Below are 23,947 nucleotides of genomic sequence, written 5' to 3' on the forward strand. Positions count from 1 at the left end.
TAGCCTTCAGGGACCGCAGGCACGCGCTTCACTTCACCAAATACTCTTTCAAATGTCAGGAGCAGTAATAGAGAAAATTAGCACTAAGAAATTGTTTTTCTTGGGATTTTTTATTCTTGGTTTCCAAGTTCTTTCCATCATGGTTGGGGCATTAATTGGTAAGTGAGATGTATTGCTTGTTTATTTAAATGTTGTAAGAAGAAATTGTACAGAAATCATGTTTAAAATACAATTCTTGTTTCGTTTTGTTGACAAATTAGTCAACGGTTGTACAATTGAGGGAATTCAGGATATCGCACTTTAATTCATAAAATTGTGGGATTCAAAATGGGAATAAAAATAATAGCTATCACAACTGTGATATTTCCACGGTTAAATTCTGACATTATTTTCTTTTGTATCACAAGTTTTCTAAAATGTTACGTTAACACTTTTGGTGAATTTATAGTACATAGAAGAAAGTTACAGACAAAGCTAATTGACAAAATGAGTACAATAAACACCAAATGTCCTTAAGTCTCTGACATATTATTCCACTTTCCCATAGCTCCCAGTCCCACCAGTGCCATTCGCTACTTGGCCACTAAATGTATAAATCGCCATAGGGTGCATGGCTGGCTCATGCCGTGGGGATCGAACCGTTGCCAGCAGGTCAATAGTTTTGACGAGCCTCTGGCAAAAACGCTGGATGCCAACGACATCGTTTTCGCTGTGCACATACCCCTCCCCAACACCCAGATGAGCCCCTGGTTCCAGTTCATGCTGGCTGTTCTGCAGTTTGACATTGCATTAAAAATGATCAATCAGATTGTTAAGTTATCAGAAATGACAATAGTACAGATCCACGCCATCATATCCTGTGATGAATGAAGTCGTCTCCCTGTCTGCCTAGAAGAGGACGTCATCATCACTATTGATGCTGGCCTGGCACACAGGGATGGTCTGAAATCTGAGTGGACCACAGCGCGTCACTCATGCCCCTTTCACACCAACGCGTTTTCAGCTCCGGCTCGGAGCTGGAGCCTGAAAAGTACAGTTTTTTCCTGTTCACACCGCAGCGGCGCCGCCTCTTAGTTCCGGAATCCGGTTCACTTCCAGCTCCAAAAAATTGCAGTAGGGCCTGGCTCATTTCGTGGCATCTGCAGGCAGTGGCAAGTACTTCCGGCATCTGCCACAGAGGCCGCTACTCCGTGGTATCTGTGGCAAGTATATGCCAGAGATGTGGTATCTGTGGCAAGTATATGCCACAGATGCCACAACTTGCTGTGGCAAGTATATGCCACAACCATGCCACAACTTGCCGTGGCAAGTATATGCCACAACTTATATATGCCACAACTTGCCGTGGCAAGTATATGCCACAACTTGCCGTGGCAAGTAAATGCCACAAGTTAAGAGTTAAGAGAAGGTTTACGGTAGCTGCCACTCGCCTTCCGTGGCAAATGCTGATATTTAAATCCGTATTTATCGCGTAAAATGTCGCTGTTTTGGCATGACTTTATCGGACTGATCTGTACACAAGACTGATGATCTGTTACTGATGGTCCGATCTCTATTTTTCAAAAAGATTAAACATTATATGTTCTATAGATTTTACTTGGAGAACGTGGTTTGTTAAAATAAATAAACGTGCTATTTTTATGATAATACTCAAGATATATTATTATAAAACATCATCCTTAAAATTCTTTTTTTAAATGTATTTTTAAATGTTCTAAATTTGAAAAAACTAGATAAAAATAAACTAAAGTTAAAATCTTTTTTTCATGCCCCAAGAGCAATAAAAACACCTGGTAAAAAAATCCTGAGTGAGGCTTTCATAATTCATGCATGAAAGGGTTAAGAAAGACAAAATATGTTTCTATTGGTTTTAGTAAGATGGTTTATTATAGTGTATTCTTACATATTCAGTAGGCTATATTGTTTATTCTTTAGATACTCTGTAGATAAATATCTACTAATAATGTGTAAATTATTTCCTGTTTCTTTTTATTATTATTATTTTATGTTTCCTATCCCTTATCACTGCTGTAACGCAAATATTTCAACATTTTAGATAAATAAAGTAAATACAACGTTAATTAGCAACACAATGATTTGATATTTGCATGCATGACATATAACCTTTTTACTGATGCACAAAAAAAGTTTTAACAAGGGTGTAATTATATTACATTGTAACCCTCTTTCCTCAACATATTAAATCAACTTTATACGGTTAAATGAGGATTGCTCGGAGTATCATGCTTAAGAGAACATTCTTCATGTTTATTTAAGTATTTATCATTCTCATGGTGCTGCCCTAAGTCTGTAGCCAAGTCTAATAACACCATTGTACACGTTGCTGTGTCAATACAGATATTTATTTTTTTAATTATTTGTGTTTACTAGTAAGAATACACCTGGTTATCGTAGCAAGCAGTGGAAACTCCCCTCAAGAAGCGACAATTGCCAAGGGCTTGCGTTGCAACGCTCACTTGCCAATATTTCTTTTTTTATTACAATATAGGCCTATGTTTAGCCTACTATCATAGATATAGCACGTTTGTTTATTTTAGCAAACCACGTAGGCTATTCCAAGTAAAATTGAATATAAATGATAATTTATTATCTTTTTGAAAAATAGAGATCGCACATCAGTCCTGTGTACAGATCAGTCCGATAAAGTCATGCCTAAACAGCGACATTTTACACGATAAATACGAGTTTAAATATCAGCATTTGCCACGGAAGGCGAGTGGCAGCTACCGTAAAACTTCTCTTAACTCTGGCATCTTGTGGCAACTCCCGTTCAGCATGCGCAAATGCCACGGCAAGTTGTGGCATATACTTGCCACGGCAAGTTGTGGCATATACTTGCCACGGCAAGTTGTGGAATCTGTGGCATATACTTGTGGGAGATGCCACAAATGCCAAGGCACATGCCACGGCGATTAGTGGCAACACTCATTGTGTTCTAGTATGATAAATAAAATAACATTGTGCCTTGAAAATCAATGCATTCGTTCATTTGACACGTTGGTGGTTTTAGGTAGGCTATACAGCGACCCCTGGCGGTTCTAGTGTGAAGTAAAAGTAGAAGTAGCCAACCTAAATGTTGGAAAACTCTGTTACAAGTAAAAGTCATGCATTAAAATATTACTCAAGTAAAAGCGCAAAAATGATTAGCATAACAATATACTTAAAGTGCATATTACATGTTTTCATTATAATGACTGATCATGAAAGTGTTCTCAAAGCTGGTAAAGGTGCAGCGAGTTTTAATGACTTTGTATACTGTAGTAGGGTATCTTGTGAATTTACTCCAGGAGTAACTATAAAGTCTGATTTAAGACTTGATTATATGTATCATCATTAATCAGAATCTGTAGTAAGTAACTAAAGGTAGCGTATTAAATAAATGTAGGGGAGTAGGCTACAATTACACAATTTACCTCTGAATTGTAGTGGGGTAAGTAGCCTACTACGTAACATACCATTTACATACTCAACTAAAGTACAAGTAGGCTATTTCTAAATCACAAGTACAGTACTAGAGTATACAAGTTAGCCTATTTCCCACCTCTGGTCAACAATGTTAGATCTTTATGTCAACTTACTAATAATATATCTTGAGTATTATCATACAAATAGCACGTTTATTTATTTTAACAAACCACGTTCTCCAAGTAAAATCTATAGAACATATAATATTTAATCTTTTTGAAAAATATGATCGGACCATCAGTAACAGATCATCAGTCTTGTGTACAGATCAGTCCGATAAAGTCATGCCAAAACAGCGACATTTTACGCGATAAATACGGGTTGAAATATCAGCATTTGCCACGGAAGGCGAGTGGCAGCTACCGTAAACCTTCTCTTAACTCTTAACTTGTGGCATTTACTTGCCACGGCGAGTTGTGGCACATACTTGCCTGGGCAAGTTGTGGCATAATAAGTTGTGGCATATACTTGCCACGGCAAGGTGTGGCATGGTTGTGGCATATACTTGCCACGGCAAGTTGGCAGAGGCCGGAAGTACTTGCCACTGCCCGCAGATGCCACGAAATGCGCTTGCTGTCTCTCAAAAATTGTTGGTCTCTAGAGGCAAGAGCTTCGGAGCTAAGAGGCGGCATCGCTTACGTCTCTCTTACGTCGAGGCGTGCAGGAAACTAAACCCACCTCCCCTGAACACGGGTCGACTGAAGAGTCTCGTCATGCCTGCCTACAAGCAGTAGTGCTTATAAACACACTTTATAAAGTCATGCAACACTAACCAGGTTTCGTGTGATTGTGTTTATTTGTACCTTACTTTGACCATCCGTTCACTGTTATCGATCATTGTGGAGAGAGGCAGACGTTTTGTTTTGTATTATAGCAGCTATCGGATGGAATCAATACATGGGCTGCACAGGTTGTCGTGTCCGACTATCATAAGTCGAATCATAATGAAAAATACGCCGGTAAAATGTGCCTGTAGAAAACGGTTTATGCCACAATAGGATAGCAATAGCAAGTACTCAGTTCAGCTTTGGTTGCTATGCTAACATCACCCATTTTATACCAGAGAAACTTTCATAACAGCGTTGTGATGCCAAACAGCCTCAATTCAGACTGACACACATTCACTTAAGGGGAACTGGGGATATGTATCAGCTGCTTGTGTGGCAGTCGGACAGTGAATACTTTAGAGCGGCCGCTGCAGTGTGAGCTAACCGGGAGCTAACGGGAGAATAAACTCCCGTGGAAGAGCAGCCAACACTGCAGCCGTCGGTAAATGCCGCTGAAACACATTAATAAACAATGAACCACGGCACTCTGGAGAAAAGCATAAGGTTGGAGAAGTCGTTATTTAATTTAATCTGGCTTTGTGTGATTAAAAGCAACACGATCATCGACCCGACGCAGTCCCCCATTGTTGTTGTTGTTGTGAGCGCCGTTGGGGAGCAACTCAGCGATGTAAACGGTGACGTCATGACGCAGCAGCGGCTGCACCAGTCGGGCTCTTGGCGGTGTGAACAAAGCGGGAGCGGAAAAGGGAAACCGGAGCTGAACGAGAAAAGCTCTAGCTCGGAGCTAGTAAGGGAAAAGCGCTGGTGTGAAAGCTGCATCAGTGGAGCAGATGCCCCTCAGATGCACGTTTTCAGTCCCTAAGGCAGGGGAACCTTTTTCCTCTCAAGGGCCGTTTCCATGTTTACAATATCCTCCGAGGGCCGTACAAGTTATTGATCTCTGCTTAAAAATACTAAAATCACAGCCCATTAATTTGGCCTTTTTTTCATGCTGTGCAAAGAAAAAGCAACCTCTTAATCCAGATATTTTATGTGTGTATGCATTCACGTGCACGGTTGTGGCATGACCACCAAAACAGAAAGATATGGACACAAGATGTATGAAATGTATTTAGTTTCCTATCCATGTGAACATGATTTAACTGGGGTGGTGGACCTAACCTCCTCCAGGGGGGTCCCCTATGCTCCCCCGGGAAGATCTATTTTAAAATGTTGAAGTTAAAAGCATCAATCTGGTGCACTTTGAGAGCAACATTAGGAGATCTATTGGATACATCTCTCAACATCCATATGAAACAGAACTGTAAGCAGATTTATTTTTTCTTTATGGATATTTTACAAATTGCTCCCCTTTCAAACTGTATTCTTGTTTATTAATAACAACTTTTTTTACTGTCATAGTATTTTATACCCGTTTACTTTATTCTCTTATTTTTTTATAACTATAATGATCATATAAAGACAGGGCCGTGGGAAGTAGGGGTGCTGAGGGTGCTGCAGCACCCCCTGGTGAAGGACAGGGGATCTGCACTTCCACAAGATATAATTTAAAAAAAACGAATTTTCAGCCTTGATGTAACAACATTCATAATTAAGTAAAGATAACAACCTTTTCACCCCGGTTACATTTTCCATTTGCCCTGTACGATGGGCGCTGTAAGTGATGAAAGTGGGGGATGTTGGCTTAGCAGGCGCCCGCAGCTCACAGCCAAAGTGAGAGAGATAGAGAGAGGGGATACCGCGGTACCGGCGGGGATTGTTGTTAGCTTCTGCTGCGCTAACGGATATAAGAAGCTGTTTCTACAATAATGTGGAGGGAGAGTCCTCTCCTGTCAGACTGAGAGGCTCAGTGAGGTAAAGGACTCTTAGGGCTTAGATAGTTCACTTTAGTCGAAGTTATCTCAGTGGGTCTCAAACGTTTTGATCACAATTTATGTAAACAAATATTTCCAAGGCACACCTTTATAATTATTAGGATAAATAAAAACAGGTTTGAAATCATTGCAATGTATACTATAGGACAGTAAACCAAAAATATCGTTTAAAACTGGAGAGATTTTAAAATATACATAAATAAATAAATGTTAACTGGTAAAATAAGATATGAATGAACAACACAAATAAAATAAGTTACATGTATTTGTTATTGGCTATGGTAGGTTATTGGAAATGTTCACATACCTACTTATTTGATTAATAAAATGCAAACCGATCTTTTTCATATGGGTGTTTAGAGTTGTACCCCCTAGATCAGTCTCTAATTGGGCGCTCAAAGTGCACCAGATTGAAGCATTTTACTTTAAAATGATAAAAAAATCTTCGCGGGGGGATACCCCCCGGACCCCCCTAGAGGATGTGAAGTCCACCCCCCAATTTAAAACATGTTATAATATATAATACATTTGAAGCCTTGTTATATAAGCTGTCCACCATGTCAATATATTTCTCTTTTTGCAGTGTATTGGTCTTTTGTAGAGGTTTTTCATTGCCAGCTAAAATCTTGCCTAGCAGCACATTGGTCAGAACCAGCCCTGGTGTCATCCCCACAGCACCCCCCATTTGAAACATGTTCCCACGGCTATGTATAAAGATGTGCCTTTACCTCACTGGTTGTAGAAAAGACTTCTTATATTCATTAGCATAGCTAGCTAACCAGATGCTAATAACAACAAAGTTATTGACTGTATGATCAGTATGACAGCTGAACAGATCGCCACTGGGCTTACTACTAAAGACACAGCCACGCAAAAACTGCGGCATGTGTTCGGCTCCTTATGGATACTGCAATTTTTGGAAGTGCGGGAGTGGGGTTCTGGTGCTCTCCGTCAGAACTGCACCCCTATCAGACGAGACATATGCCACGTGATGACGTTAGGCTCGTGTTGTGTTCGAGGACCCTGACCTTGGCTAGGAAAAACAGGCACTCGCTTGTTTAATTTTTTTGCGGTCCAGATTTCTCTCATTTTTTTCTTTTTTGCGAGTGTTTATAAATTACCTCGAGGGCCCTACTAAATTGTCTCGCGGGCCGTATACGGCCCGGGGGCCGGAGGTTCCCCACCCCTGCCCTAAGGTAAACCTGAACGTCTGCATTAAAGGTCTCCAATCATTCAAAATGCACTTTGTACTCTGCCAAAAATAGTAAGCTAGTTGACCAACGACATATCGGTGATACAGTTACAAATATTAAAGGTCTCCTATCATGCGAAATGCACTTTTTTAATGTCTTTTATACATAAATATGTGTCAGTAGACTCACAAAGTGTCAGAAAACAAAACCCTCTCTCTTTTTCTCCATACCCAAATGCAAATCTCCAAAAACGGGGGAACAACGGAGCGGATCCAGATTTGCTGCCGATATGAAGTATAGGCTGCTATCTGAAATGTGGGCTGGCTTTACACACACAGCCCTATCAGAAACGTTGCTGTATCAGAAAAAATGCGTGACGTTTTGTATGTAATATGGTCTTTGTTTACATTAGCATTGGCATTGCTAACACTCGGTACTGGAGAGAATATTTGTAAAGAAGCCAGATATAAAAGGAATTCACCCCCAAGAGAAAAAGCATTTGAGCTGCATTACGTTTCAAAAATAATCCTTGATGTGGTTTGGAACATGATATGGTGTTTAATCATGGCAGCGTTTAGCTGAGTGTCTGGGTAGAATTCTCCTGCAGGAGCTATCATCTCGACTCTCATTTTAAACAAATTTTTTTTAAATTAAAGCTACGGACCCAGAATAAGCACTTCTCTAACAGGGCTGAAATAGAGGTGTATGAGGCATGGCTAGAATGGGTGATCTGTTTGGTATTTTGAGCAAATATTTCTTGATCAACCTTCGCTTGCCGGTAAATGACACAGTAAATGTTGGAATTGGAGAAATACAAGACATCAATCTCGTGGTGAGTTTAGTTCTTATAATTAAACTCAATCAATCAATGTTTATTAGCCCAATATCACAAATGTTACATTTGTCTCAGTGGTCTTCACAGTTTGTACAGAATATCAGTATGACAACACGACACCCTCTGTCCTTAGACCCTCACATCGTACAAGGAAAAACTTCCAGAGAAAACCCACAGTTTAAAGGGAAAAATGGGAGAAACCTCAGGGAGAGCAACAGAGGAGGGATCCCTCTCCCAGGACGGACAGACGTGCAATAGATTCCGTGCGTAAATCGAAAAGATAATACATTTATAACATAGGTAGACCAAATGTTTGGAAATGCATGTGTCTGTATGAGAAGATTAATCCACGAGGATGTCAGCAATCTTGTGGGAGCCATCAGGGAAGTAGTATGGTGAGAGTCAGGCAGGACCGCAGAGACAGGTTCAGCCACGACTCGAAGTCCAGGACTCAGATCCAGAACTCAGGATACAGGACACAGGAGCACAGCAACAGGATTAGCCTCGACTCAGGATCCCAGCGTATATATGGACACAAAAAAGAGATTTGGGGGAAGCTGGGTTAATCGGGACATGATTAACCTCGAGAGATCAGAGAGGGGAAAGCTTTTTGGATAAAGTTTTAAATAATAAATGATCTAAGTTTTTAGGATTTAAGTGAAAGAGTAAGAACTAAAATGTATAGGTGAAGAGGCACAACGTATCTACGTCAATGCACTCTTATTAGATCATTTTTTTTGATCACTAAGCTTTATCAAAAAGGGAGGTCTTAAGCGTACTCTTAAAAACGGATAGGCTGTCTGCCGCCCGAACACAAACTGGAAGCTGATTCCACAAATGTGGAGCTTGATAAGAAAAGGCACTGGCTCCCATTGTACTTTTAGAGACTCTAGGAACAACCAACAACCCTGCATTCTTGGAACGCAATGCCCTAGGACAGTAGGGTATAATGAGTTCTTTAAGGTAAGATGGCCCATTAAGGGCTTTGTAGGCGAGAAGAAGAATTTTAAATTCTATCCTGTGTTCTATAGGGAGCCAGTGTAAGGCAGCCAGAACAGGAGTAATGTGGTCCCTTTTTCTAACTCTAGTTAGTACACGTGCTGCAGCATTTTGAATCAGCTGAAGCAATTTAACTGACTTCTTGGTACACCCTGATAATAAGGAGTTACAATAATCCAGCCTAGAAGTGACAAATGCATGGACTAGTTTCTCTGCATTGTTTTGAGGCAAGATATGCCTAATTTTGGCAATGGATGGAAGATGGAAGTAGGCGGTCCTTGAGATTGTTAAAGGATAAATCCTTAAGGATTCCTTACAGTCTCACTGGAGGCCAAATTAATGCCATCCATAATATATCTTTAGATAGTATGTTTCGTAGATTCTTTGGGCAGAGTACAATAACTTCAGTTTTAGCCGTGTTTAACATCAAAAAGTTTAAGGTCATCCACGTTTTTAAGTCCTTGAGGCAGTCTTGAATTTTATTTAGGTGATTGGTTTCATCAGGCTTGATGGATAAATATAGTTGAGTATCATCCGCATAGCATTGGAAATTTACAGAATAAGTCCTTATAATATTGCCTAGCGGAAGCATATATAGTGTGAACCAAATAGGTCCAAGCACTGAGCCCTGCGGCACTCCATGGCTAACTTTGGTTTGCATGGAAGATTCATCGTTTACACACACAAACTGAGAGCGTTCAGACAAATAGGACCTAAACTGACATTATGTGTTTGGTTTGAGTTAAATCTTGAATCTTACATGTGTTGCATTCAAACATTTGATGTCAAACATTTGATGTCAAAAACACTGACGCCCTATATAAGAAAGGCCAGAGTCGCCTTTATTTCCTCAGGAGACTCAGGTCCTTTAACGTCTGCAGCACTATGTTGCAGATGTTTTATGACTCGGTGGTCTCCAGTGTGATCTTCTTTGCTGTAGTGTGTTGGGGCAGCGGGGTGAAGACAGCTGATGCCAACAGACTCAACAAGCTTATCAGGAGAGCATGCTCTGTCCTGGGAGTGGATCAGGAGTCGTTGGCAGTGGTGTCGGAGGGGAGAATGCAGAGGAAACTTCTCGGCATTCTGGACAACGGGTCTCACCCCCTGAATGCCACACTGGTTTCCTACCGGAGCACTTTCAGCCATAGACTGAGATCACCGATAACCACCACACAGCGCCATAGGAGATCTTTCCTCCCAGTGGCAATCAAACTCTTTAACTCTTCACCCCTAAGTAAAGGGCACTGAGAACTTCCACACCAACACTATGTGCAATATACACATCAATATAATTAACATCATTGCAATACACTCGCTGATATATATACTGTATAACTATGTGCAATATTATATTATATTATTATTAGTACGATTAATAATGCTATGATAACGTGCAATTACGTAACTGCCACTATGTTTTATTTTTTGCACTACTAACTACGAAATACTGCTAATAATCATGGCATTGATTGTGTGACCATCTATGTTTCTATGTTTCTACGTTTCATGTTGTCTGTGGATGTTTAATTGCTCTTTTTGCTGCACTTTTAGTGTACAGTTTTGCTGCTGTGTTTATTGTGTTTATTGTGTTTATTGTATTTTGTTACTCTGGCACAACAATTTCCTTCGGGATGAATAAAGTCTTATCTTATCTTATCTTATGTCCCTCTTCTCTCAGGGCATCCACCAGAATGGAGGCTTTACTAAAGTGTGGATCAGCATAAAGACAGTGTTCACTCCCTGGATATTGGTGGCATCCGTTAGGTACTGGCACAGGATAGGCCTCCTGGCGAGACCTCCAGTCCTTCTGGAAAAGTATGAGCCAATGCCAAAGTAGCCTTGATGTATTTATATCAAACTAACTGCTGTTACATTGTAACATTATGGACAGTCATGTTAGGAGTATTTCTAAATGGAACCCAAACGTCTTCAATATTAAAGAGCAACTTGCAGGTTTTTTTTTTATACTACATTTATGCTCAACCTTACCTGAAAATTACAATTCAAAATGTTAATGCAGGATTTGATATATTTTACAAGACATAAGGGCAGGAATCTTGGTGTTATATTTGATCAGGATTTATCCTTTAACGCCCACATAAAATCAATTTTGAGGACCGCCTACTTCCATCTACGTAACATTGCAAAAATCAGGCATATCTTGCCTCAAAACGATGCAGAGAAACTAGTCCATGCATTTGTTACTTCAAGGCTGGATTATTGTAACTCCTTATTATCAGGGTGTACCAAGAAGTCAGTCAAGTCGCTTCAGCTGATTCAAAATGCTGCAGCTCGTGTACTAACCAGAGTTAGGAAAAGGGACCACATTACTCCTGTTCTGGCTGCCTTACACTGGCTCCCTATAGAACACAGGATAGAATTAAAAATTCTTCTTCTCGCCTACAAAGCCCTTAATGGGCAGGCGCCATCTTACCTTAAAGAACTCATTATACCCTATTGTCCTACTAGGGCATTGCGTTCCAAGAATGCAGGGTTGTTGGTTGTTCCTAGAGTCTCTAAAAGTACAATGGGAGCCAGAGCCTTTTCTTATCAAGCTCCACTTTTGTGGAATCAGCTTCCAGTTTGTGTTCGGACGGCAGACACCCTGTCCGTTTTTAAGAGTGCGCTTAAGACCTTCCTTTTTGATAAAGCTTATAGTTAGGGCTGATTAGATTCAGCCCCTAGTTTTGCTGATATAGGCTTAGTTTGTCGGGGGACATCTTACTTCTTCCTTCTCTCTGTCTATACCTGTGTACTCTCATGTTCCGATTAACCCAGCTTCCCCAAATTTCTTTCTTTTTGGTGTCTATATACGCCGGGATCCGGAGTCATGGATGATCCTGCGGTCCTGTGTCATGGATTGCGAGTCCTGGATCTTGAGTCGTGGCTGTGGTCCTGGATCATAAGTCTTGGATGGATATACTCATGGATTCATCTCCCTATTATACACACATGCATTTCCAAACATTTGGACTACCTATGTTGCAAATGTATTATCTTTTCAATTTACACACGGCATCTATTGCAAGTCTGTCCGTCCTGGGAGAGGGATCCCTCCTCTGTTGCTCTCCCTGAGGTTTCTCCCATTTTCCCCTTTAAACTGGGTTTTCTCTGGAAGTTTTTCCTTCTACGATGTGAGGGTCTAAGGACAGAGGGTGTCGTATTGTCATACTGATATTCTGTACAAACTGTGAAGTCCACTGAGACAAATGTAACATTTGTGATATTGGGCTATATAAATAAACATTGATTGATTGATTGATTGATTGAATTCAGAGGAAAAGTAGCCGTTTTGAGCTCTGCTACTAAAAAATGTTCAAACTGCACCATTTGTAATCATGGTGAGCTGGAGTTTGTTCAGGTTGCACAAACACCAGCCTGTCAGAACATTGAGTCCACAGTTTCCCTCACGGGAAAAGGACCAGAGCTAGCTTTCGTTCCTGGGTGCGTTGTGCATCCACCTCCCTGCAGCACATACTCTCCACAGCTTTAGCAGGAAACCGTATTACATCTCTCTCCCCCCCTTCGCTGCTCTCTCTCTCTCCCCTCCGGTACACAGCACCGTGTAGTGTGGAGTTGCATTAGGTAACGCTGTGGTGGCTGTACTGCTCCAGCCGTCTACTTTGTGTTTGTTTCCCCCTGTCTGTCTGTGTTGTTTGTGTGGGCGTGGTGGCTGGAGCCTCTCGGCTCAACCTCCACTCACCTGCCTGCTGCAATCAGCTGTGCACCCTCCCCGACTACACACCTGGGTTGCGTTCGGATAGTTTAAAAATCAGCTCCTAAGTTCTAACCCTATCTCCTATTCCTGGACCTCTGAGTGAAACATCACGGGGTTAAGGGATAGTGGATAGGAGAATTCAAAAGGACTTAGGAGAAGAGACTGCGGTACTTAGGTTGCGTTCCAATAGTCCATTTAGCTTAGGAACCTTCCTAACCAAGTGAAATGACCTGGAAGTACGTCAGTGGCAGCCATGTTAAGTGCCGTTCCAATTCTCCAAATGAAAGGAAAGGAGGTTTCAAACTTCCTTTATAACCTCCTTTAGCTTAGGAACCACTGGACCTCCCTTACCGAAAGGAGAGGAGAAAATGCTGCCCCACAATGCCTTGCAGCCGCAGCATTTGCGTCACACAACAGTCGGCCGTTCACGGAAACAAACGATTATGACGGAGAAATTATATCATGAAAGTTACGGTGCTTATTAAGCATTTTAAAACGTATGTGGTAAGTTGCCAAAGTGCTTTGTTTTGAACGTTCATCAGTATTATAATCAAAAAGAGAAATATGAACGATAGTTTTTACTGAAATGATCAAATAAAGTCAACATTTCACTGAGCAGCTGTGTGGGGTTTGTTCAACTTTTAAAAGATGTTTGAATGGTGATTTACACAGTGATAGGTGTTAAGGACTAACGTTTATAATAAATACATTTGTATTGATTTTAAGATATTTTCATACAATCATACGTATTGGGATCATTTGTATTAATGTGGACCGGAGGGAGAGGGTGACGAGCATAAGTTTCACTTTCCTTTTTTATTTCAATTACAACTTTGGTCATGAAGAATATGTTTCTCTGTTGTCCACGTTCATAAAGCATAAAACAACAGCATCAGAGCACGTTGCAGAGTCTCTAGATGAGTCCCTCGTTCTTATTAAACATCCATGTTGTAGTCCGTTGTATAGAACACTGTAGTTTCCATAGTTTCATCACAGCAGCAGACGCACGCAATGACGTCCGCTGGCGCATCATAAACACGTCAGATAGTGAAAGTGCATTCGGATTCTCTAAAGTACCGCAGTCTCTTCTCCTAAGTCCTTTTGAATTCTCCTATCCACTATCCCTTAACCCCGTGACGTTTCACTCAGAGGTCAAGGAATAGGAGATAGGGTTAGAATTTAGGAGCTGTTTTTTGGATTATCGGAACGCAACCTTAGAGAATCCGAATGCACTTTCACTATCCGACGTGTTTATGATGCGCCAGCGGACGTCATTGTGTGCGTCTGCTGCAGTAGGGAAACTATGGAAACTACAGTTTTCTATACAGCGGACTACAACATGGATGTATAATAAGAACAACGGACTCATCTAGAGACTGCACCGTGCTCTGATGCTGTTGCTTTATGCTTTATGAACAACAGAGAAACATATTCTTCATGACCAAAGTTAGAATTGAAATAAAAAAGTGAAACTTATGCTCATCACCCTCTCCCTCCAGTCCACATTAATACAAATGATCCCAATACGTATGATTGTATGAACTATGAAAATATCTTAAAATCAATACAAATGTATTTATTATAAACGTTAGTCTTTAACACCTATCACTGTGTATATCACCATTCAAACATCTTTTAAAAGTTGAACAAACCCCACACAGCTTAGTGAAATGTTGACTTTATTTGCAGGTCCGCAGTGCTTTCCTCACAGGGGTCTACGGCATGTGGAACCTGTATGTTTTCACCATCATCTTCCTCTATGCACCCTCTCACAAGCACAAAAGAAACATTTCAGGAGACATTCAACAAACAGGTGTGTTATATTTATTATTTATTAGAAATCCAGTCCTCAATTAAAAAAATAAAATAAAAACAATAACACAGAAATGTATTTATCTTTCCTAAAACAAAACTGTGTCAATACAGCGTTCTATTTGATTGGTTTAGTTTGTGTTTGATTTATCACAAATATGTTTTTAATCAAAGACCTATTTCAAATAATGTATGTAATTCTTACTTAGTATACACATAGCGTTATTTAGTTACGTGACGTCAGTGGTTCCCAACCGGGGGTACGGGGACCCCTAGGGCTACTTGATTATTGACTACATTTTATATAAATTCTCATAATCCTGATGTCCTGCCCCCAGAACTATCAGAGCTTATGAAAGACAAAGCTCTAATCTTAACAAAAGATGTTGAAACTGCTAGAATTGAGTCTTAATATTATTATTTTTCACTGACAAAATGTGTAAATGTGAAGTTTAAAAGCAATTATATTAAGGGTGAGTTATACAAGTGATATTCATCTGAGGAGCAGTTGGGTTAATAACGCTTACAGAGGGTTTAACACAAAAACATATTTAGGTGAATAATTACAGATGAGTGAGGGGGTTCTTTGACCAGCTCAAGGACAATAGACAAAAGAAGTTGGGAACCACTGACTCACGTCATCAAATGAAGTCACAAAATAAACATACTTATTTTAATACTACACATGATCTTTGACTAAATGTAACAAAGTCGGTTTGTTGTTTTTTTGGATGTTTTTTTTACATTTGCAATGACAACTGTTTTCCCAGAAAAAAACGAGTTTCCCTCGCAACATCATCGAGAATGAAGTTTCCTACAACTTTTAGGAGACAGGGTTGACATGCCAGACGTTGAAATGTTTGTCTCTAATTATGTTAACTATAGATTTACTGGAGAAGCCAGAGAGCCAGGAGACCCAGCTGAGCGGTGGAGAGCCCACAGAGACATACAGGATCATGGGGAAGGTGGCGCAGGAATAACCGCGGGGAACTTCATATATTTGATTTCATTATAATTTTGCATGAGCAGTGCAATCTCAGCAGATGAAGCATGTGCACTAAGTGGAGATTGAACTGTGGTATGTTGGATCACTGTAACTCTATTTACAGGAGTTAACAGGATACTGATTACATTTGTTCTCTGGGGGCAAAATTGAACTATGCTAAGGGTAAATAAACTTGGGGACGGGGTGAACATTTTAGTTGTATGAGATATCACTTCCTATAACAAATAAATAAAGATACAACCTAATTTAAATGATGACGACTTCAGGTCCCAACATTGTCTTTGTGAAAACTACAACATGCTTAAACATGTCTGCTATAAAAGTATTTGGAAATGAATGTGTATTTCTATTGATATTTGTCTTAAGAGAGCGTTAATTGATGTGTACTTGTTTCAATTGTATAGGTAATATAGCCTACTGTTCCTAAATAAGTATTGAAAAATATTGAGGCTTGTATTCACTTTATTTTATATTAACAAAATTGTAATAAAAGAAGTTTAGCATTGGCAGTCTGAATTCAATCTAAAGGTAGCATCTATATTTCATTGAATATGTCATAGTACTATCCAACTTCTATATTGTGTTAGCTAGCTGTAATTCAGCCCATCAATAGTGTTTTAGTGTCAGATAGTTTACATATTTTCACTCTTTTAATTTTGTTTTATCTTTTATTATGAGATGTTTATATTGTATAATTGTTTATTTTATACTCTTTTTTATTTCTAATTATTTGCAATACATGTATTACATGCTGCTGCCACAAAATAAAATCCCGATTTTGGATATCGGTATCTTATCTTATATTATCTTATCTTTTTTGAAAATACATTACATTAATTGGGCAATGCAATTTGAATTTTCACTAGTAGCATGAGCATTTTCTGACAAAATTCAAATTAAGAAAGATTTGAGGTTTTCAAAGTCCAAATGTATCATTGACAACAATCAAACTTGTAATAAATGAAAATGCAATTCATATACATTTATAGACTTTCCCTGAAAATTGTTCACCCAATTAATGCACATGTAAGCGAGAAACGAAATTACTTTTGTAAGATTACATTATGATTTTAATGTAGTCCCCCAAATGCTTCCATACCTACCAGTTGTTTCCCATGAAGTAAAAATAACAGGTGGGTGTAATGTGCAGATGAATTGCAGGCTGTGCTCCGGAAGGGGGCGCTGCTGGCCCCTCAGCGGGCTGCAGCAGAGCCCCAGCAGCTTGCTCTCTCCGTGTTTCTCTCCAGGACCATGCTCCTCTTCTGCGGCGAGAAACTTTGGATTTCACACCGCTAGAGAACATTATTTAATTAACCGGGTTCTACTTTCCTGTTTGGACTTCGAAAAAACATAAACTCAGCCGGAAACGAAGGGCAGGTGAGTAGCAGTAGTATCAGTAATTGCTTATGTAAAAAAGAAGAAAGTACAATATGTGTAAAATACATTATGTATTTTCATAATTTTTCCATGTCGCCTGTGTGATTTGATATGTTTAAATACGGAGTTATCTGTACATGCACTGTTTAAAGCAGCATATCTGACAGGTGGGTTTACAAAAGGCAAGGCAAGACAAGGCATGTTTATTTACTGTATATAGCACCTTTCAACACAAGGCAATTCAAAGTGCTTTACAAAAATGAAAGACATTAAAAGCATTAAGAAACATATTATAAAATGATATCTAAAAACACTCATTAAAAAGCAATGATATAAAATGACATTTAAAAACACTAATTTAAAAGCAAAGATAAAAAGCAAAGATAATAAAAGTTACAGTGCAGTTTAAGATATGAATATAGTTCAATTAAAAGCAGCGGCAAAAAGAAAAGTCTTCAGCCTGGATTTAAAAGTAGTAAGAGTTGCAGCGGACCTGCAGGTTTCTGGGAGTTTATTCCAGATATTTGGAGCATAACTGAACGCTGCTTCTCCATGTTTAGTTCTGACTCTGGGGACAGAAAGCTGACCAGTCCCTGAAGACCTGAGAGTTCTGAATGGTTCATAATTTAGCAGTAGGTCAGAAATGTATTTTGGGCCTCCACCATTCAAAGCTTTATAAACCAGCAGCAGTATTTTGAAATCAATTATTTGACACACAGGAAGCCAGTGTAAAGACTTCAGAACAGGAGTGATGTGATCCACTTTCTTAGTGTGGCGGAGCTGGGGGGTGGCTGGGAGTGGCTACGGCCACCCCCAGCGGAATCCTGGCCACTCTATTGGCCACCCCAAACACCCTCACCACGGGGGCCCAAACAAATTTAGAAAATTAATAAAAAAATGTTTAGTAATCTTTCATCATTAATCAATAATTAACATTAATAGGACGTTATATGATAATGTACTCAATAAACGTACAAATCATTTAACTTATTTTCTTCCAAAAGTTAATTATCCAAAGCCTTTGTACACCCCCTTCTATTTACATGTAATGGTTTGGTCCTGCCTCCAAACCCATGCAGCACCGCCGGCACTTTCTAGCAGAGAGTGAGAGCATGTGAGGAGCAGGGATGCTAGTACTTACGTGTGTGCCCTGTCTCAACGACTAACAAAGTCAGGCTTTCAAAAGAGAAAAGAAAGAAGAGAAAGACAAGAGAGAGGGACTAAAGGGCGACAATGGCCGTTTCTCAATCGCGAGGATACTGGCTTGGTAGTCGCATACTTCCAAGTCACTTCCTTCAGAAACGAAGCAAGTATACTTCCAAGACACGGCTTCGGAAAACGAAGAAGAATGGAACAGGCTAACAAGTGTGCCACTCTCTCTAACGGTTTCAACATAAACTGTACCGAAAATAAATACCTCACAATGTCTATCTAATTATGAACTTGCTTTACTTTCACGGAACACATTTTTGGTGATAAAAAATGCAACAAAGTAACATATTTACCAACACATGTTCTACGACACTACATACTTACATTTAAATGTGTGCTGAGCTGCGTCGGTTCAGCCTTTCTCCGCAAGGGTTTTTGAAATTGATCCGTGCGCAAAGCATTGAGGGGATTTGAAGGACGCGAACTCTACCCATGTGCAGCCTCGAAATTACCCCAAAACCAAGGACGTGGCCTCGGTGGAATTCCAAGTATGCTGGAGATTGGAAAAAGTCCTTCGGTGGCACTCGATGACGTATTATCCTTGAAATATTGGCTTGGAAGCCAGTTTACTCGCGATTGAGAAACGGCCAGTATGTCACCCAGTTGTTCAAAAAAAAGGTGGGTGTGGTCTATGAGTGGTGGAAATCTGTCTGTTAGCTACGCGTGGTCCATTGTAAATAATAATTGTTATGTTTTTTTTGTACTAAGCTGACATTAAGTACTGTTAATATCTATACAGGTTTTTGATTTCACTGCTCTTTTAGCTGACATTTAGTAAATGCAGGTACATTTTTAGCAGCTATTCATACTAAATCAGTTGTCCCTCCCCTGGTGCCATGACCAACAGATCCATCTCTAGGCTCAGCAGCCCTGTCCCCCCATAAGTGTTATATTTTCACAGCTCAGTGTCAGTAAATAGTGTGCAGTTAGTATTGGACTACAAGATAGATGCAAGCCTGTACAGGTAGAGTTATTTAAAGTGGACCTATCATGCTATATTTGAACAATATAATGTAGGACCATACCTATATAAGGCATATTTATACTTTTTATTTTTCAAAATACCCAACAGATCATGCATTTTAGCCATTCCTCATTTCGCTCAATTTAACACTGTCTTTTCATGGGCTGATTCTGTGAGAACAGCACCATCTACAGGCCTGGCATGTGTACTACAGCGTCTCCAGCGCTTTCGAACGGCAATGTCCCTGGCTGTCTCCTCCTGATTAGTGGAATTGGCCCAATAGCCGTAGTGCCACTTCTGTGACATCATAGAAGTGTTCAAATCTGGATCAGTCTGTATCAGATCCGTTGCAGCCCCTTTTTAAGAGATTTGGGTATGGAGGAAAATAGAGAGGGTTGTGTTTTCTGACACTTGGGGAGTTCCCTGGAACACCGTGGACACATATTTATGTATAAAAGACGTACAAAAGTGCATTTTTGCATGATAGGTCACCTTTAAAGCATAAATGAGTCGGTCGGGTTCTGGAGGTGTGGTTACAGCAATTGTGCTTGGTTGGCGTGGCCTGGGCCTGGTGGTGGGGCCCAATGTGATATCTTTTCATGGGGCCCAAAATCCCTGGCGTGTATGGCCAGAGGGCAGGACCTATAACACATTACTACCCAATAGCATTGTGAGGCTGAACAAAAGGACCTTTTGACTATGTAAATGTAATCTTTTAAAAAAACAAAACATTGACTGACTTTTTTAGGAAAGCTTCAAGTAATGTTGTAAAATTACAACCGGGGGCCTTACAGGGTTAAGGGCTATTGTTTATTGTTATTTAATTTAAAGATGTTTACTCTTAACCTATCATTTAATTTAAAAACTCTTATTTAAATGATGTTTGTGTGTCTCTGTATTCCTGATGATACACTGAGAGAATGAGCTCATAGGGCTGCTGATCACCATAAGCTAAACAGTCTGTATATTGCATTACATTTGTATAATGTAAGCTTCGTTGATACTTTGCCTGCGGGAATACGAAAAAAATAGTTAACTGTGTGAGATAACTGTGTTCGTGTGTGTGATGCTTGAGCCTTGGAGACTATTTGTCTGTGAGTTATTAATGTGCGATTTGGTTCTGTTATATGCAAAATGTTTGAAGTTTGTAACTTTTGGTCTGAAGCTAGTTTAATGTGTGCTAATTTAGCTAATGGGGATCTGTGCTATTTCTAGCTAATAGTGATGCTAATGATAGCTAATTCCTAATAATACTTTTTCAACACACAGTTTTCTACACGGACCACTATTGCGGTAAGCATGTTGTAACTTCCGGTTGTTGTTGTCATCTCCAGGTATCCCGTGTGCCTGTTCTGTTGCTGATAGCTTATTATCTTAAACTTAATCGATCGTTTTAAAACTCTTGATCACGGCAACTGCCTGACGTTGTAATCACACGTTACTATAGCTTAACGAGCCTGTGACACGATTTTCCCCCATCATCCAAACCCATCAATTTGAGTAAATATTGTCCCCTTGATAACCGTTACTGAACTGATTTTGGATATTTGTACTTTGATAACCATTAATTTGCCCTTCAATGTTGACCATTTCCTGGATCTTCTCGGGGATCCTTCAAGTCCCGCCAAATTATGGGTGACGTCAATGCGGGCACAGCGCTCCAGCTGCACCGTTCAGGATCCCAGCATCTGCATGTAAACGCACGATGGCGCACACAGCAGCAAGCTCAGACAGCGATGACAGTTTAATTTTGAACGTGTCTGAGAGCTCATATGAGGCTGAAGGATCGGTTTATTTTGTATCTGTTAGAAGTTTAGGAATTAGATGCGTCAATATGGGCGATCATACGGTCATGTAGCCAGTGGTGGACTGGGACTAAAAATCAGCCCGGGACTCTCGACCGGCCCACTTCGGTACAACTAGTAAATTGTCAACGGGGGGAGTGGGGGATGTGCTAGTGACTTATCCGACCGGCCCACTTCGGTACCGGCCCATCGGGATTCGTCCCGATGGCCAGTCCGCCACTGCACCCAGCCCAGCCCACGTAAACTGTCAACGGGGGGAGCCTCGCTGCGGGGAAACGGTGGACCTAGTGTCCCGATCGGAGTGGGAATAATAATAATAATAATAATAATAATAATCCAGCTGGGAAGAGACCAAGGGGTAGACCTAGAACCAGATGGAGGGATTATATCTCTTCTCTGGCCTGGGAGCGCCTTGGGATCCCCCAGTCAGAGCTGGTTGATGTGGCCAGGGAAAAGAAAGTTTGGGGCTCTCTTCTGGAAATGCTACCTCCGCCACCCGACCACGGATAAGCGGGAGACGATGGATGGATGGATGGATGGATAATAATCCGTGCATTTTATCCATTAATTTCCCCAACATTGTGGTAAAAAAAACCACACGTTTAATCCATGTTGGTGTACTACTACAACCAGTGGTGTAGTGGGGATGTTTAACTGGGTGGACGGGGTGGTGGGTGGACGGGAGACAGTATGGACGCACTCGTGAACTGTCAGACAATATAATAATAAAGGGCGGTGCCGGCTGTCAGCGAACCGATCCGGCCTTTCTGCGCGACTATCACTCAAATGCGGGACATAGTCTCAATGTGTGGGACGCGGGACAAATAATAAAAATGCTGTGTGTGCAGTCCCGCACAGTGCGGGACACCTGGTCACCGTACACACACAGTTCTGCCCCTCACACACACACGCTTCAAATCAAGTTGCATAAATGCTTGAGCTACGTTTTTATTATAATTACTGTGAAATCTGCCTGTTATGTTTTCGTCATTATTACAACAAACACACACTTGCAACTGATAACACTGGCAATGATTTTAGATGTATTAGACTATTAAAAAAAGAAATCATGCTTCAAATAAGTGGGGGTACGGCGTAGCCCCGCGTCCAACGCCCACTACACCACTGACTGCAGCTACAAAAAGCTAAGGTTTGTTTTCTCATCAGGAAGTGCAGACCGGCTCAAACAAAAGATTTTTAAATCATCATCCTCACGATCATTTAATGTATCATATGTTCGCCGAATTGACATGAAAGCACTAATAAATGTAGTTTCATCCACTTGAGTTTACAAAAATAATCGATTTGTTTTTAATATCACATCCGACGGGAGGAAATTCAGCAGCTTTCACTACCGATTTTTAATCCTAATTTAATCATCATCTTCACCACGATCATTTATGTTTATGTTCGCCGAATTTGACATGAAAGTACTGACAAATATGAGTATACTGTAGTCAACTTCATTAAAACGTTATTAACGTGCCTAAACTCAGTAATTCACCATTTCTACGCATGACAACACACTTTGTCCGTGTTTGGCTCTCTCGCCACACAGTGAAGCGTTCCCGCATTGACGTCACTTCCGGCTTCCCCCAAAACCTCAAAATGAGCCGAAGGAATTTTCCCGCGATGTTCGAAATTATTGATATTTATCGGAACGGTATCGCTTTTTCTTTTTTAAACTGACGGTTCGAGATTACTAGTAGCCCACTATTTCATTGCACAACAGTTGTTGGGTTCGTGTCACAGGCTCTTTAAGCACTCACAACTCTCCTTCTCTTAGCGACTGTTGCCTACACTCTTTTCGGGTTTGCTAACGGTAGCTACTTTAGCTTGATAGCTAGCCATGGCTCTTTCCCCACCCTCGGGTGCTATTTCCTGCTCTAACTGTCTCATGTTTGGTTACTTCCCGACCTCCTTTACTGGTACTGATACATGTGTTAAATGTAGTATAGTTGTTAGGTTGGAGGCGGGAATCATAGCCATAGAAGCCCGGCTCCGCATCTTAGAAAGTAACTCAGCTACAGTAAAGCCCATGTTAGCCGGTGCGGACCGGCAAAAGGTAGCTCCTCTTAGCCGTCCCCCGGCAACTCCCGAGCAGCAGGGAGATTGGGTGACTGTTCAGAAGGGGCATAACGCGAAACCCGCAGCTCCCCACGAACCCGTTCACGTATCTAACAGATATTCCCCACTCAGCGAGACACCCGCTGAGAAGCCAACTCTGGTTATTGGTAGTCTCTATTATGAGACACGTGAATTTCGAGACCGAAGCCTCCACAGTCACATGCATTCCGGGGGCCAGAGCGGGCAACGTTGAGGCGCATCTTAAACTGCTGGCTAAAAATAAACGTAAATACAGTAGGATTGTTATTCACGTCGGTGGTAATGATGTTCGTTTACGCCAATCAGAATGCACCAAACTTAATGTGGCGTCGGTGTGTAGTTATGCTAAAACAATGTCGGACACCGTAATCTTCTCTGGTCCCCTCCCCAATCTGATCAATGATGACATGTATAGCCGCATGTCATCATTTCAGCGCTGGTTGTCTTGGTGGTGCCCAGCAAACAATGTGGGCTTCGTAAATAATTGGACAGCCTTCTGGGGAAAACCTGGTCTGATTAAGAGAGACGGCATTCATCCTACTTTGGAAGGTGCAAATCTAATTTCGGCAAACATTTCAGGGCTTTGTGGACTTAATCCATGACAAACTGGAGTTGAGACCAGGAGGCAGAGTCGCAGTCTTACACGCTTCTCTGCGCTCTTTCCTAGGCAGTCATCCATAGGAATCCCGAACCCAATAAAATACCCAATATTAACGGTGTGTGTGTCTGCCCAAGGACAATTTAAGGTAAAACCTAATAGAGGTGTCATACA

At 40.7% G+C, this 23,947-nt stretch overlaps 1 protein-coding gene across 1 annotated transcript; it reads left to right on the top strand.

The window, feature by feature from the left end:
• Positions 1-16: 16 nt before the first annotated feature.
• Positions 17-15,685, top strand: LOC307019277 (protein wntless homolog; the record flags this gene model as incomplete). The annotated part of the gene is made up of 7 exons (XM_079650041.1): positions 17-158; positions 548-859; positions 7,121-7,136; positions 8,089-8,173; positions 10,854-10,990; positions 14,591-14,706; positions 15,591-15,685. Exons 1-7 carry the CDS (start codon positions 53-55, stop codon positions 15,683-15,685), a joined length of 867 nt encoding a protein of 288 aa, XP_079506167.1. The 5' UTR covers positions 17-52.
• Positions 15,686-23,947: the final 8,262 nt, after the last annotated feature.

The sequence above is a fragment of the Notothenia rossii genome (genome assembly GCF_949606895.1).
Source record: "Notothenia rossii genome assembly, chromosome: 1".
NCBI classification, from domain to species: domain Eukaryota; kingdom Metazoa; phylum Chordata; class Actinopteri; order Perciformes; family Nototheniidae; genus Notothenia; species Notothenia rossii.